This window comes from Anolis carolinensis, chromosome 4 (genome assembly GCF_035594765.1).
Source record: "Anolis carolinensis isolate JA03-04 chromosome 4, rAnoCar3.1.pri, whole genome shotgun sequence".
Classification (NCBI taxonomy): Eukaryota; Metazoa; Chordata; class Lepidosauria; order Squamata; family Dactyloidae; genus Anolis; species Anolis carolinensis.
In genome coordinates, this window is record NC_085844.1 from 22,319,743 (window position 1) to 22,333,283 (window position 13,541).

Consider the following 13,541-nt stretch of genomic DNA (forward strand, 5'->3'; position numbering starts at 1 on the left):
GTACGTTGTTCTGATGTGTGATTCCCAGTGCATTGTCCTTTGATATATGGACCAAGAAACAAATATCTCACCTTCTGATACAATTTACAGTCAAATAATATATGTGCTAAATCCTCAATTCCAGGTGCTCCACAGATACAGAATCGTTCGTTATAAGGGATGTTGTTGAATCTCCCATATCTAACCATTGTAACAAGCTGATCAAATCTAGCTCGAGTAAATTCCTCCCTAAAGTGTTTTGGCATTTGGCTTTTTAGATAGTTGGCAATTTGGAAGGTAAATTTATATTGGCTCAGCCATTTTAGGTTGGCGACCCCACTGAGAGTAGCTATATCTTTCTGTGCTTCTATGTCCAAAATTCTTTGTCTGGCACTCTTTTTTACTTGATCATTTAAGGCGCAGGAGACAGGATGGCCGCAGCTTCTTATATAATTTGTCAGTTGCGTAATCCATGAGATCTGTAGTTGGGATTTTATCTGTTCTAATACATGTTATACAACAAATTTGACATAAAAAGTAGTTCAGTACGCAGTAATGTTATGTTGTAATTACTGTATTTACAAATTTAGCACCAAAATATGATATATTGAAAACATTGACTACAAAAATGCCTTAGACAATCCAGAAACTTGGATAAGCGAGTCTTGGATAAATGAGACTCTACTGTATATGTAATATACTTGTGTGTATCTCTGCCAGAACATGGTCTTCTATTTCATCTGTAGAAGTAGCATAAATGTTTAGCTAGCTTATTATATGAAAATAGTATCTTATTTATTTATTTGACATATTTATCCCTTGTTCTTCAGCCATAAAGGCTCTCAGAATATCTTTCAAACAGTTAATCTGACAGTTGTCACTAATCTAGCTGTTCACATGGTAGAAAGGTGGATAATGCAGGAATAAAGTGTTGATTGTTTTATATTTACTTCTGTCATTTTATTTTATTCTTTTCTCTTTTTTTCTTTAGTGGTTTTTGGGCAGTTTGTATTTTTCCAGACATCACTGCATGATGTTGTTGAGGTATATGACGGTCCAACTCAGCAGTCATCTTTATTATCTTCTCTGTCAGGATCTCATTCAGGTATGTCATAACAGAACTATTGTGGTTTTATTATAATTTTCAGAGATTTGTATGGTAGATATTCTAATGGATAATAGTTGCATTTGCATGTGGGACAGATGGATTCCAATGCCAAATCACATTGTATGTCCTCAACAAGCCCCACCGTGCATATAATTACTGAATGGAAAAACAAAGATCTGGTTGCAACCTGTATGCTTTGTGTGGCATGCCATTTGCTCATCATTCAAGTTTTGACATTTTGGTTAATGTAGAATTGGAACCTGAAATAACTCAATATGATCAAATTACCGTTCCTTATTACACAAGGGAAGAGAGATTTTCAATCTTTAATACCTTCCCAATTTTACATTCCTCAAGTTTTCCTCAGAGTCTCAGGATAGGCCCAATGCAAGATGCATTCAAAATGTGTTCAAATGATAATCTGTCATTTGAGTTCAGAGTATCAATTAGGAGGAAAGGTGTATTTTTCTTCTCCCTTAGAGATCTAATTCCCATTGTGTCTCCTGAAAATTTGTTTTGCAGATATAGATGTCTTTTCAGACTAGCAGCACATAATGTTTCAGGAGGAATGGAAAATCAACAATCTTCCACTTTTTGCTAATGCTTGCCGTGAATGGATGGCATTTTTACACTCAGAAATAAATCATTTAAATCCAATCTTATTCTCTCTCTTCTTCCAGCATTTATTTTATTATGAGTCATTTAAGGAAAAGGGACATTCATAATATGGAAACATATTAGGTGCAGTGTGGAACTAAATTAAACAACACTGTACTTAAGATGGTTATTATACTGTGTATGACGTTTGTTAGTGTAATACGAATGATTCTCACACTTGTCAAGAAAATGTGATGTAGCCCTGGGAAACCTAAGCCTTCTGAAATAGATTTTAAAAATTCTAATTGTCCTATTAAATTCAGTGGAAGTTAAAAAGTTTAATTTGTTTTACATCAAAGATATGTATTTGATTGTAGGATAATTTCCACCAGACTTCCTTTACACAATGATTGCTCCTGCTTCCTTAATTATGATGCTTAATCTTCATATAGATTCATAAGATTTATATGGAAGTCTGTTCCATATTAAGAGTCTAGCATTCCGTTTCCAATATTTTTGCCAACTTTCTTTGAGAAACATATAAACATGGCATGATTTGAATACTGATTTGATATTTATACAAATGGGTCTAACGGCCACGAGCTGTTTTAACTATGTTTAACTATGTCTATTGTTTTATCCTTAATTTATTGTATTTTGCTTTTGATTTACAGGCTTTTTTGATATTATGTATATTTTTGTGTTGTGAGCCACCTGAGTCCCTTTGGGGAAATGAGGCAGGATATAAATAAAGTTATTATTATTATTATTATTATTATTATTATTATTATTATTATTACTAATTTATCCTGGTTTCAAAAAATACACTGGCTATTAACAGGGAGATCTAATGTACATTATTTGTGATAATGCTCCTCAAGGATAGAAACTGAGGCTAGGATTCAAATCTTTCATATAATAGATCATTAAGCAAATTGTTATTTTATATACTTGTGGTTTTATTTTGCATTGTACTGTCTGTTTATTTTATGAATTGTTTTAGGCACCTTGTGCCATATGTAAGCCACCCTGAGTCCTGTTGGAGAGATGGGGGCAGGGTACAAAAATAAAGTCTATTATTATTATTATTATTATTATTATTATTATTATTATTATTATTATTTATTAAATGAAGTGAAGTTTGCTCCTCATGAAGAGATGTGCAGAATTTAAGTCCACCCTACATAATTGGAAGAGAAGCATTGGCACCAAATGGCAGCCGATGGAGCCAGCCACCCCTACAGTTATATAACTTTATTAGAGAAAGAAGCAAACATCCAGTGTATGCATTCTGGAACAGGCTAATTGTTGTGAGGCAATGGGCGATTTCCTGACCATAAAACAGGCAATTTCCCTGTCACTATTCCTGTAATACTAGATTCTGAAGAATTTTAAAAAGAGAATAGATAGGTGCCTGGATGGACATGCATCAGGCAACTTGATATAGAACTCAAGCAGGAGGGATCCTTCAGCTCCCTAGAACTAAATAGGATCTCAGTTTAATAGTATAACCACATATGTGTTCAGTAGCATTTTCCCTTAACTCAGTATGGTGGGTGTATAATTTTAACGAGGCAGCATTATTTTATGCACATTCAGGTCAGCCTTTCTCCAACTCATGCCTTCCAGATAGTGAAGGCTACAACTTCCATTATCACTGGCCATTGTGACTAGTACCTGTGCTGGCTGGGATGACGAAAGTTACAGAGAAACCTATATGGAGGGCACCATCTTAGAAAAGCCTGACTTTGAGGTTAATGATCATCTTTCTGAAGCCTTGAAGAACAAAAATTATATCATGTTTGAGAAGTTCAGAGGATTTGGATAAGAACACAGATTAAATCTGATAAGCACATACATTGGTTTGATAATGATACAATAGATTTGTCATGGCATAAATGTACGTGGTTAACTTTGTTAGATATTTGTTAATAATAATAACTTTGTTAATATTGCTTATTTTTTTAAAATAGGAGAATCCCTTCCACTGAGCTCAGGGAACCAAATTACCCTCCGATTTACTTCCGTTGGACCTGTAACAGCTAAAGGATTCCACTTTGTGTACCAAGGTATGAAATGCAAGTATTCTAATTTCAGTTAATTTGGGGTGCTCGCCTTTTGTTTCCTAAATTTTATATATATATTTTTTTTGGGGGGGGGGGGAACAAAACAAAAACCAAACCTGTGTTTAATGTAGAATATATTAGCAAAGTTTAAAATATAGACAAAGAAAATGCCATCTTGCTGTTAACGTATTGTGTGGATGCACACACACACAGACATATACAACACGTGTATATTGAAGTCATTAACAACCAAAACGACAAAATCTAAAATGAGCAAAACACTTCAACTTCTGCCTTCTTCAGTTGCTAAACAAGAAACTGAGCTGCATCCAAAGCAGCAGTTTAGCACATTTCAGAGAAGATGCTATTCCTAAATCCATAACAAGAAACATGATTTTAAATTTGAATAGTTCAGAGGGAAAATACAATTAGGAATGGTTAGAAAAAAGAAAATGTGCATTCTTTTAGTTAGATCTGTTTTATCTAGGCTGCCAATCTTGAGTGTATTTGTAAGAGAGACTGACATTATATGAAATTGTATTCCAGAACTGTATTGGTTCTCTTGACATTTTATTTTATTTACATTATTTGTCCTTTTAAAGGAATGGACACACAAAAAGGCCAATATCAATATCTGTTACTGTAATTTAATGCTTTATAAGATATAAATGTCTGTTGAGAGGAAGAAGAACTGTATATTAAATTAAAAACGTAAGAAATAAAAATATTTAGACACTGCAATGATTTGAATTATCAATATATGTCTTGGAAAGAGCATTACAATCCCCAAGTCATTTTCAAAATAGGTCGGATTGATAAATCGTTTATCTAATCAGAACTATATTTTTACTTTACATTTGAGTAGCTTAAGCTTCTTATGTGGCATACTGATGAAGGTAATGAGATACATTTAAAGACATTTTAAATGTTTGTGCAGACAAAACTATTTCTTTTCCACCATTAATACTATTTCCTTTGTGTAACTAGCGGTTCCAAGAACAAGCTCGACACAGTGTAGTTCAGTTCCTGAACCCCGATATGGAAAAAGAATTGGCAATGAATTTGCAGTTGGTTCAGTGGTTCTTTTTGAGTGTAATCCAGGCTACATACTCCATGGATCAATCGCAATTAGATGTGACACAGTGCCCAATGCCTTGGCACAGTGGAACGATTCCCTTCCTACATGTGTTGGTGAGTAATTAATTTTTTTTCCCTGTGTCTAGTTATTGCATGATGAAGTATTATCTTAGGTCTGAATTTATTGTGGAATCATTTCTTCCACAGATTCCATTAGATATTCCCCATTTTTATTCTCTTTTTAAAAAATATATCAGAAGTGACTTCTAGTCTACTGCCTGTTTTTGTAAAAGCATTTTATAAAACAAGCATAGGAAAGGGGCCAAAACGTGATAAAAATATCCCTGTCCCACCCCTTAAAGGGCTATTTACATTTTAAAATAAGGATGGAAAGTGAAGTGAGAATCCTTCAAGTGCCCATGGATGGACAATGCAATGTTCAAACTCTTTCAGTTGTCTTGTGAGATTGACCTTTTTAGCAATGGTCAGGGAATGGCACTTCAGAAAACCTGACTAGCCACCAGATTTACAGACCAAGATCCTACATTAGGCTGAATAGTATAAAAACTGCATGGATAATCCTTGAGTTAAATTGAAAGTTTGAGTAGATCAGATGTCCATGCAATGACACTGCATGCACAACACTGTTTCTGCAGACTTGAACAAATACAGACATTCCTCATCCCCCCCCCCCCAAAAATGTCCTCCTCCTTTGTCATGTAAACATATACTTGTACTGGGTAAGCCAAAAGGCACAAATAGCTTTCAATATTTAATAACTCCTTTATTCTTTTGATTTCAATGTATAATACAATAGAATCATCTCTGTGTGTATGTGTTATATAGCATATTTGTGTTGAAATGTATGTATTCTATGATGATGTGTTTTAATAGTGTTGTGCTCCACTTTGAACTGAAAAAAGCTTCACACAGACGTGCCCTTCCTAAGAGGTTTTCATGTCTTTTGGCTCACCCTACATAAGAAAGCAAGATTCCAGCCAGTTTCCTTTGGACACAATTCAATGATCTCTTATATTTCCGGCCTTATAGATATTTGTTGTTATTATAAATGCTTGCATTATTTAGTTCAGTGCTATTATTATTATTATTATTATTATTATTATTATTATTATTATTATTATTATTATTTGCTTCCTGTTCTAATTATTTGATGCTATGGTGGTTCCTGCTTTCTGTGATTTGCCTTAATTTTGAACCTTTGCTTTCTTCTATATTATAACTCTGTTTTCTGTAATTGTGATCTTAATTTTGCCACTTGAAAAAAAAAACCTATATAACACCCAGGGAATTCTTGTTAAGAACAGCTTATAAATTGAATAAATAAAATAATAAAAGCTATTTTTGCCTGAAGGAAAGTTTATAAGCCAAAAGCATTAGTTGCTCTTCATTAGTGCACATCTCCCTTGTGATTTAGTGCATAAATATGTATGAGCATGAAACACCACTGAACAAAATCAGGTTAATACTTGAAATGCTAGACATGACCATATGAAATTGCCTTAGCTCTCTAGTAAATGTCTTGGTGTTTCCTTACAGATATCAGCTATCAGTCATTGTGTCTGCTCTTGCTTTTACCAGTAATCATTTAAACTATTTAAGTGACACTGACCTTTAGTTTATTCATGTAGTCCTTGACAGATTCTATCAGTTATATGCACTACAAAATGTAGCTCCTGTATTCATTACTTAGATAACTTCCTTACTACTGTGTATTCTCCAAGTCCTCATATTTGTGTCTAATGAAACAAGCTCAAGGACTTGATAATGCTGTTCCTCAGGAGTGATGTATTGGCTGCTAATGCTACTCATAAAACTTCTCATCAATCATTTCTCCAAGCCATTAAAACACCAGTCGAATATCTGTATTTAGATGCAGTCTAATGTGATTATATTAAAATGTCTAGTTTCTTGACCACAAGTATCATTCATGTTTAACATAAAATACCAATGAAATACCCCTCTGAATTATTTCTATTTATGTTTATTATTTCTGTCATTGGGTTTGATGCATAGTTTATTCTGCTGGTTTGTGAGCTCGTGAGACAAGTTTTGTGCAAAATGCTAGCTGAAGAATAGGAAATTCAAATCTTTTGTTAAGGTCTGTTGCATGTGGCATTTTTATTCACCACAATGACAAATAAATACTTGCCCATTCCCACAAAAGTTTAGGCATATAATATCTATAGTTAATCAAGTATTTTGATATGTATGGCAGAAAATCCTCCACCCAGAATATAAATAATTAAAATAATGCTTCAAAAAAAGCTAAAAATATGTTACTTTTCAAAATTCATTAGACAGTCTCCTTACTTTGCCTAATGCTATTGTTGACCCTGTTATCAAAACACTGAAACCCCAAAACAGACCACAAAACCCTTGATGCCCAGGCATGGAGCCTGAGCATATTTCCCCTAAAAACCCAGTTTCAATTACTTCCAGCATGAACTCATTTTTAAAAATGTAATTTTATAAATTTATTTCTAGTGCCCTGTGGAGGAGTTTTAACTAAGCGTAAGGGAACCATATTGTCTCCTGGATATCCTGAGCCTTATGATAACAATCTGAATTGTGTCTGGAAGATCACAGTGCCGGAAGGAGCTGGAATTCAAGTGAGAAACATATCTATTTTTTAAAAAACTTATTTCATCATAGGCTATCATTTCTTGGTTTGCTGAAAGTATGAAGAGATCCAACAAACTATAACAACTGTAATAGCAGTTAAGAGACATAACAATGATATAGTTCTTTCAGGAAAACATTATGGAAGACATAGTTCCTTTTACTAATATTTATTGTATTATTTCAAGATGTATATTGCTGTCTTTCAATTATATTTATAATTAATATGTAGAATTAATTTACGGGGAAACTATGTTATCTTTTTCATAGTGTATCTTGTATCTGAAAGATCGATCTCACTCTCTGCGATGGAGAAATTTCTATAACACCTTTGTATAAAAAATTTCTATAACATCTTTGTATAAAAATTGTTACAAAGGAACCATGACAAATTATTTGTTTTCATCTTGAAATGTGTGACTTTACAAGTTAAAACGAAGACTTCTAGTGTCAGGGGTATGACAATCCTGGCTGTAAACACAGTGGCTGGCATCCTGTTGAGCAGTGGTAATGTTTGAAAAAGATACAAATGTCACCATTTATGTTTAAAATTGTTGTTCTATTGCTACATTTACAAATGCTTTCCAATCTGGCTTAATAACCACACTGAGCAAAAATATTTGATTTTTATACCCATTTTATATACCCGTATACCTAGGATCTTGTTAAAAATTCTCAGTCAGGAAGGAGTTGTGCATGGAAAAAGTTTAAGAAGTCCTGATCTAGACTACTGTGGTGTAGTCAGAGAAGTTCTTTGAAAGGAGATATATATGGCAGGAAAATGTAAAGGCACCAGTTCCTTCCCACTTTTTCCCCAATAAATGCATGGTTGGAAATCCTGTATCAAAACATCTAGCTCTTTCCTTATACAGGGCAAGAATTATAGGTACTATTCTCCATAGACTCGAGTTCATCAAAAGCAATCCTCATACTTTACAGGAGGATAACTTTGAGATGGAAGATGTGGAGCTGTGAGCAATTGCAGACATTATGGAAGATACTATTCTTATGATACCTGAACCAAAAATTCATCACATATAAAAATGATATCTCATCAGAACTGACTTTTTATTATTGTAGTGAATGTTAGAAAACTGGAATATGGAAATTGCATGAGGCTTCATTTCAACATTTTTGCCATGGAAAGTTGCATTATTAAGTGATCCGATTGTATTAACTATGATCTTTACATGTAGAAAACATTATTAGAAATGTGTCCTTGACTGATAATGAAAGTCATGCTTATTTACGAGTACTTTTTTTACTAGCAGGCAGAGGAGTTGCAAAACCTCATTTATAATGTTCGAAAATGGCCCTCACAGGGAAATATTTTATTGATTCCAGCACTCGATTAGACATACTTAAACCAAATGAAATTTCTAATCATACTTTGTTCTATAGGCTAAGTGCCCAACAAGTGTAATATGTATTCCCCCCCCCCCCCAGTAATTTTGCGATTAATTTTCTCTTTGTGTAGGTGCAAGTAATAAGTTTTGCAACAGAGCATAACTGGGACTCTTTGGACTTTTATGATGGCTCTGATAATAATGCTCCAAGACTTGGAAGCTATTCAGGTGAATAAAAAGAAATAGTACATTTTTAATGTTGCACATTGTGATACCAATTTACCTGTGCCGTTTCTGAAGGTACAACTACAGGGATACCTTGACATATGAATTTAATTCATTCTGTGGCCATGTTTTTAAGTTAAAAGATGTGTACATCAAAAGCAAATTTCCCCCATTGAAATATATTGTAATGCTATTAATCCATTCCAACTACCCCAAAGACCACACCATTTTTTTTTGTCTTCTTCCCCTCACACATCCCAGCGGACCCCTTGGCTCCTTCTCAGCCCTCTCTGCACATAAACCTGGTGCCTCCACCCTTGCCTTTCCATCGTCCACCTCTGGATGTCATGGAGGGGCGGACCCCACAACGCCTTTCCCCCATGGCCAGTGAAACCTGGCTGCATCATCGGTCAATGGAGACCCCACCATATTTGCCTTGACCCTCCTTCTCCTCATGCACACAGTACTCCCCAGGCAAAAGCTCAAGGCGGCTGCAGCAGGAGCATATATATATATATATATATGCAAGACACCTGTGGTGCGAGCATCCCCTTTATCAACCATCTCATTAGTTTGGAACAAACCAACAAGATGGTTAATGAAGAGGATGCTCGTACCTCAACTTCTTCACACACACATGCTCCTGCCGCTGCCTTGTGCACACACTCCTGCCAATGATGCCTCATGGCTGCATTTAGTACATGAATGTGCTAAAATTTCAGAATTAGTGACTCAGATTGTATATCAGATGTATGGTGGTATCATTGTTTCATGATGTTAGTAATTAATGTCTACATTGAAACAAATTGATTACCATTTCTCACTTCACCTGTGTATTGGATGAAAAATATACAGTTTTTTATATAGGGGGTTATATTTGTATAAGACTTTAGTGCACTGTTTGCAATATGGAATACCTTCTGTCAACCTTTTAACAGAGTGGTAAATACCAATAGATTGGGTCCTTACTATCTGCAGTGATTTTGATTCCAGGATACTGTGTGGATAAAAAAAATCTATGGATAGTCAAGTCCATTATTTAAAATGGCAAAATTAAGGTTTGTTTTTTATTCTCATTAATCTGTTCACACAGTACTCCTAATTTACAATATGGCTAGCTCAATATCAAAGTGACTAGCAAAGTATGCATACTTACATCCTACACAAAATGTGCAACCATAGAACCTGTTAATGCATGTTCACAAACAGATATCTTATAATAAAAACAGCTGGATTATTTGCAATCCTGACACAATAATTTGTTAATATTCTTTTCCATAGGGACTACAATACCTCCACTTCTCAACAGTACATCCAACAATCTGTACCTTAATTTTCAGTCAGATATTAGTGTGTCAGCTGCTGGGTTTCACTTGGAGTACACAGGTAATATACTTGCAATACGTGTTACTATTATAGGAATCAAAATAGCCTTTGAGACATTATAATTATATTTAAACAAGCTAAATATTGATCTGTTAGACAATGCAAATGCCATAGTATTGGGAGTCAATGCATATTTTATATATCTGATGTTGAGTTTATCTTCTGCTCTTAAATAGCATCATCTTTTAATGGGAACATTTTCCTGGAAAACTAATGTTAGTATAAAGATAATGTCTTCTATAAACTATCTTACATTTCCTTGTGTCAATTCTCTATATAACTTGCAACAAAATATTGCAATGTACCCTCCACACTTTAAAAAGTTCATTGTTACCACCATCTGTTTCCTCCAAACAAGCCACATCAGCTCCTTCTTTTCATGTTCATTGTCCCCCCCCCCCCCCCCCGGTCGGTCTTCAATCAGATGTTTCTCTACATACATTATATTTCCCCAAGTGTAGTAATTTCTTCCTCTTCTGTTTCAATGGATTCACTTGGACTACATTCCTGTTAGCACTCACCATTTGAATTTGCTAATGGAAGATGTGGTGAAATGGATTTGATACGCGTAATCCAGTTGATAAAACAGATGAAAGTAATGCTGCGATGATGTGTGCCACATTCTTTTGAAATGCTTGAAAAGCTTCTCTGAAGCTCCTTCTTATAAAAAAGGTTTTAAAGACTAGAGTTGCAAACAATGATATTGTGATCAACATGTCTGACAGAATTCCTAAGCACTTGATTTTTTTTGTTCACTGCCTGTTCAATATTCGTTGCTTTGTTGTTGTGACCAATATGTGCTGAATTTTAGATACTATAATAGTAGTACTGTTTAAGATGTCTGCTGTAAGCTTTTGATCTGCTGTCATGTAATCCTATTGTTTTGTTTGTTTTGTTTGTTTTCTGTTTTGCTGTCTTCATTCCAAAGATATCCAGATAATTGGCTATTTGACAACTAGTGGAAATGGAAAACGTGTTGCAACATCCAGGAGTTGTTGCCACTATGTAGTGAATGTAGTGTTATATCTAGCCATTTTAAATGGTATATATCTTGCATTTGTAGTGTTCTTGTTGAGCTGTTGATCATCCACTTCTGTAGTCAACACCTTTCCTAGAAAATGGGGCATTTTAAAATACTATTTTTGTTGAAGAAGTCACATTGAAATAGGCCTACACAGTAGACATAACAATATTGCCTGAAGAGCTATAAACAATATCTCCAATTTTCAGCCACCTATCATTGATATCTTCCTTCTTTTCTTTCTTTCTTTCTTTCTTTCTTTCTTTCTTTCTTTCTTTCTTTCTTTCTTTCTTTCTTTCTTTCTTTCTTTGTTGGTTGGTTGGTTGGTTGTAATAAAGGGGGTGGGAAAGCTGTTGAACAGAACTGGAAATAGAATAGAATGACAAGGTTGCTGGTCTTCATATAAACACGTAGTGATGAAGATAACCAAAAATGCAATTGACCCATACAATGTACAGGAAGTCGCGAGATTTCTCTCACTTCCAGTTGGCGTACCCTTGTTCTCAACTATGAGATGTTTGCAAATCAGATGTTTGTAACATCCGATTTACATTATTTATTTTATTTCTCCCCCCTGTTTGGGCCATGGCAACACTCAGCTTTTCTCTAGATCATAATTAAGAAATTACATGTCAATTCTAAGAATGACTTTAAGGAACTTGGTAGACTTCACGAAGGCATCAATATTGCAATCTAAGAATCATCTGCTCTGTAGAGTTGCACTGAATGACAAGGGAGGTAATTCATTTAATTCTCTAGCTCTAATCCAGAAATATGAAGCTGTATGTGTTATATGGTAAGAGGGAAGGGGAAATACACAAAGGAGGTAGGGAAACCTGGCCTATTTCTAGATAGAGGACTGGTTGCAAGACCCATGAATATGTAGGAACAGTTAAAACAGAAATAACTGAAGTCTGCTTCAACTCAGTGTTGCTTACATTGTGTAGTAGGAAATTGGATCTGCCCCTTACACATGATTTTGCATCTGGCTCTCTTTCCTTTCCCAAGGCATTGCTTTGCACTTGGTTATGGTAGTAGATTCCAGTATGAAAAAGTGCTACGGTTTTGTGTATATCTCTGTCCTAAGGCTTCCTGGAGTCCACAACATTCAGATGGTTCACTCATTACCTAAACACTGAACATATGTGGTATTTGGGAGCGATGTCTTTTCCCTTGGAACCCTACAGAAGTTATTTTTTTATCCCCAAACTGACCTAAATGTCCAAAGCTAAAAATGCAGTGCTTTGGTTCTCCCAACCAATAGGATGTGGCATAGAATCTCTTCAGATGCACTGAAATATACTAGCTGGGTACATGGAGGAAAAATGGTTTCCATACCAATATAATATCCTATCTTGACCATATTACAGTTAAATGATGATGATGATGATGATGATGATATTATTAATAATAACAATTTGTTACCTGCCTCTCTTGATGTTGGGCACAACCCAGTCAAAGCAAATTACCATAAAATACATAGAATACATAGATTAAAATACATACATTACAGCACATTACTATAAAATACATATATTAGAATACATTGTACAAAGATTAAAATACAATGGAAATAGAATGTAAATTTAAAAATCATGGTTTAAAATTGAATAAGTAGGCTCAATGTAATTTACATGGAAAAAGTTAATTTAAGATTGAAAGTACTAAAAAACTACTTTGCAATTGTATGTCTTTCATGAAATAGCTTATGAATCTTATGTGTTCTGTATCTTTCAAAATCTGTTTACAATGGAGGAAAGTTATTTTGTCACTGTTAAGTTTTTTAACTTTTCACAGCAATAGGTTTGGACTCTTGCCCTGAACCGCAGACTCCAAGCAGCGGAATCAAGATCGGAGACAGATACATGGTTGGAGATGTAGTTTCCTTTCAGTGTGACCAAGGATATTCTCTTCAGGTAAGAATAAGAATTTATATTGCATCATATCATAGTACAAGACATAAAACATTTTCAATATTTGATGTAATTATTTCTATATTTCTCAGTTAAACTCCCAGTAGAGTTCAGCTGATACAGATAAATCTCTTTTATTTTTTTCTTATAATACTATGTTATAAATGTCATTTCCTAATTAGT

General features: G+C 34.4%; 1 protein-coding gene across 8 annotated transcripts in view; it reads left to right on the forward strand.

Annotated features, from left to right (window-relative positions):
* Positions 1-13,541, forward strand: part of csmd3 (CUB and Sushi multiple domains 3) — a 709,139-nt gene that overhangs the window by 561,781 nt on the left and 133,817 nt on the right. For all 8 annotated transcript variants that reach the window (XR_010005888.1, XM_062980075.1, XM_062980076.1 and 5 more), the window contains 7 exons: positions 971-1,084; positions 3,658-3,753; positions 4,738-4,941; positions 7,333-7,457; positions 8,945-9,041; positions 10,320-10,424; positions 13,243-13,361. Coding sequence is in view for 7 of the 8 variants with exons in the window: in XM_062980075.1 (XP_062836145.1) it covers positions 971-1,084; positions 3,658-3,753; positions 4,738-4,941; positions 7,333-7,457; positions 8,945-9,041; positions 10,320-10,424; positions 13,243-13,361 (860 nt within the window). In the remaining variant the exon portion in view is untranslated. The remainder of the gene's footprint in view (positions 1-970; positions 1,085-3,657; positions 3,754-4,737; positions 4,942-7,332; positions 7,458-8,944; positions 9,042-10,319; positions 10,425-13,242; positions 13,362-13,541) is intronic.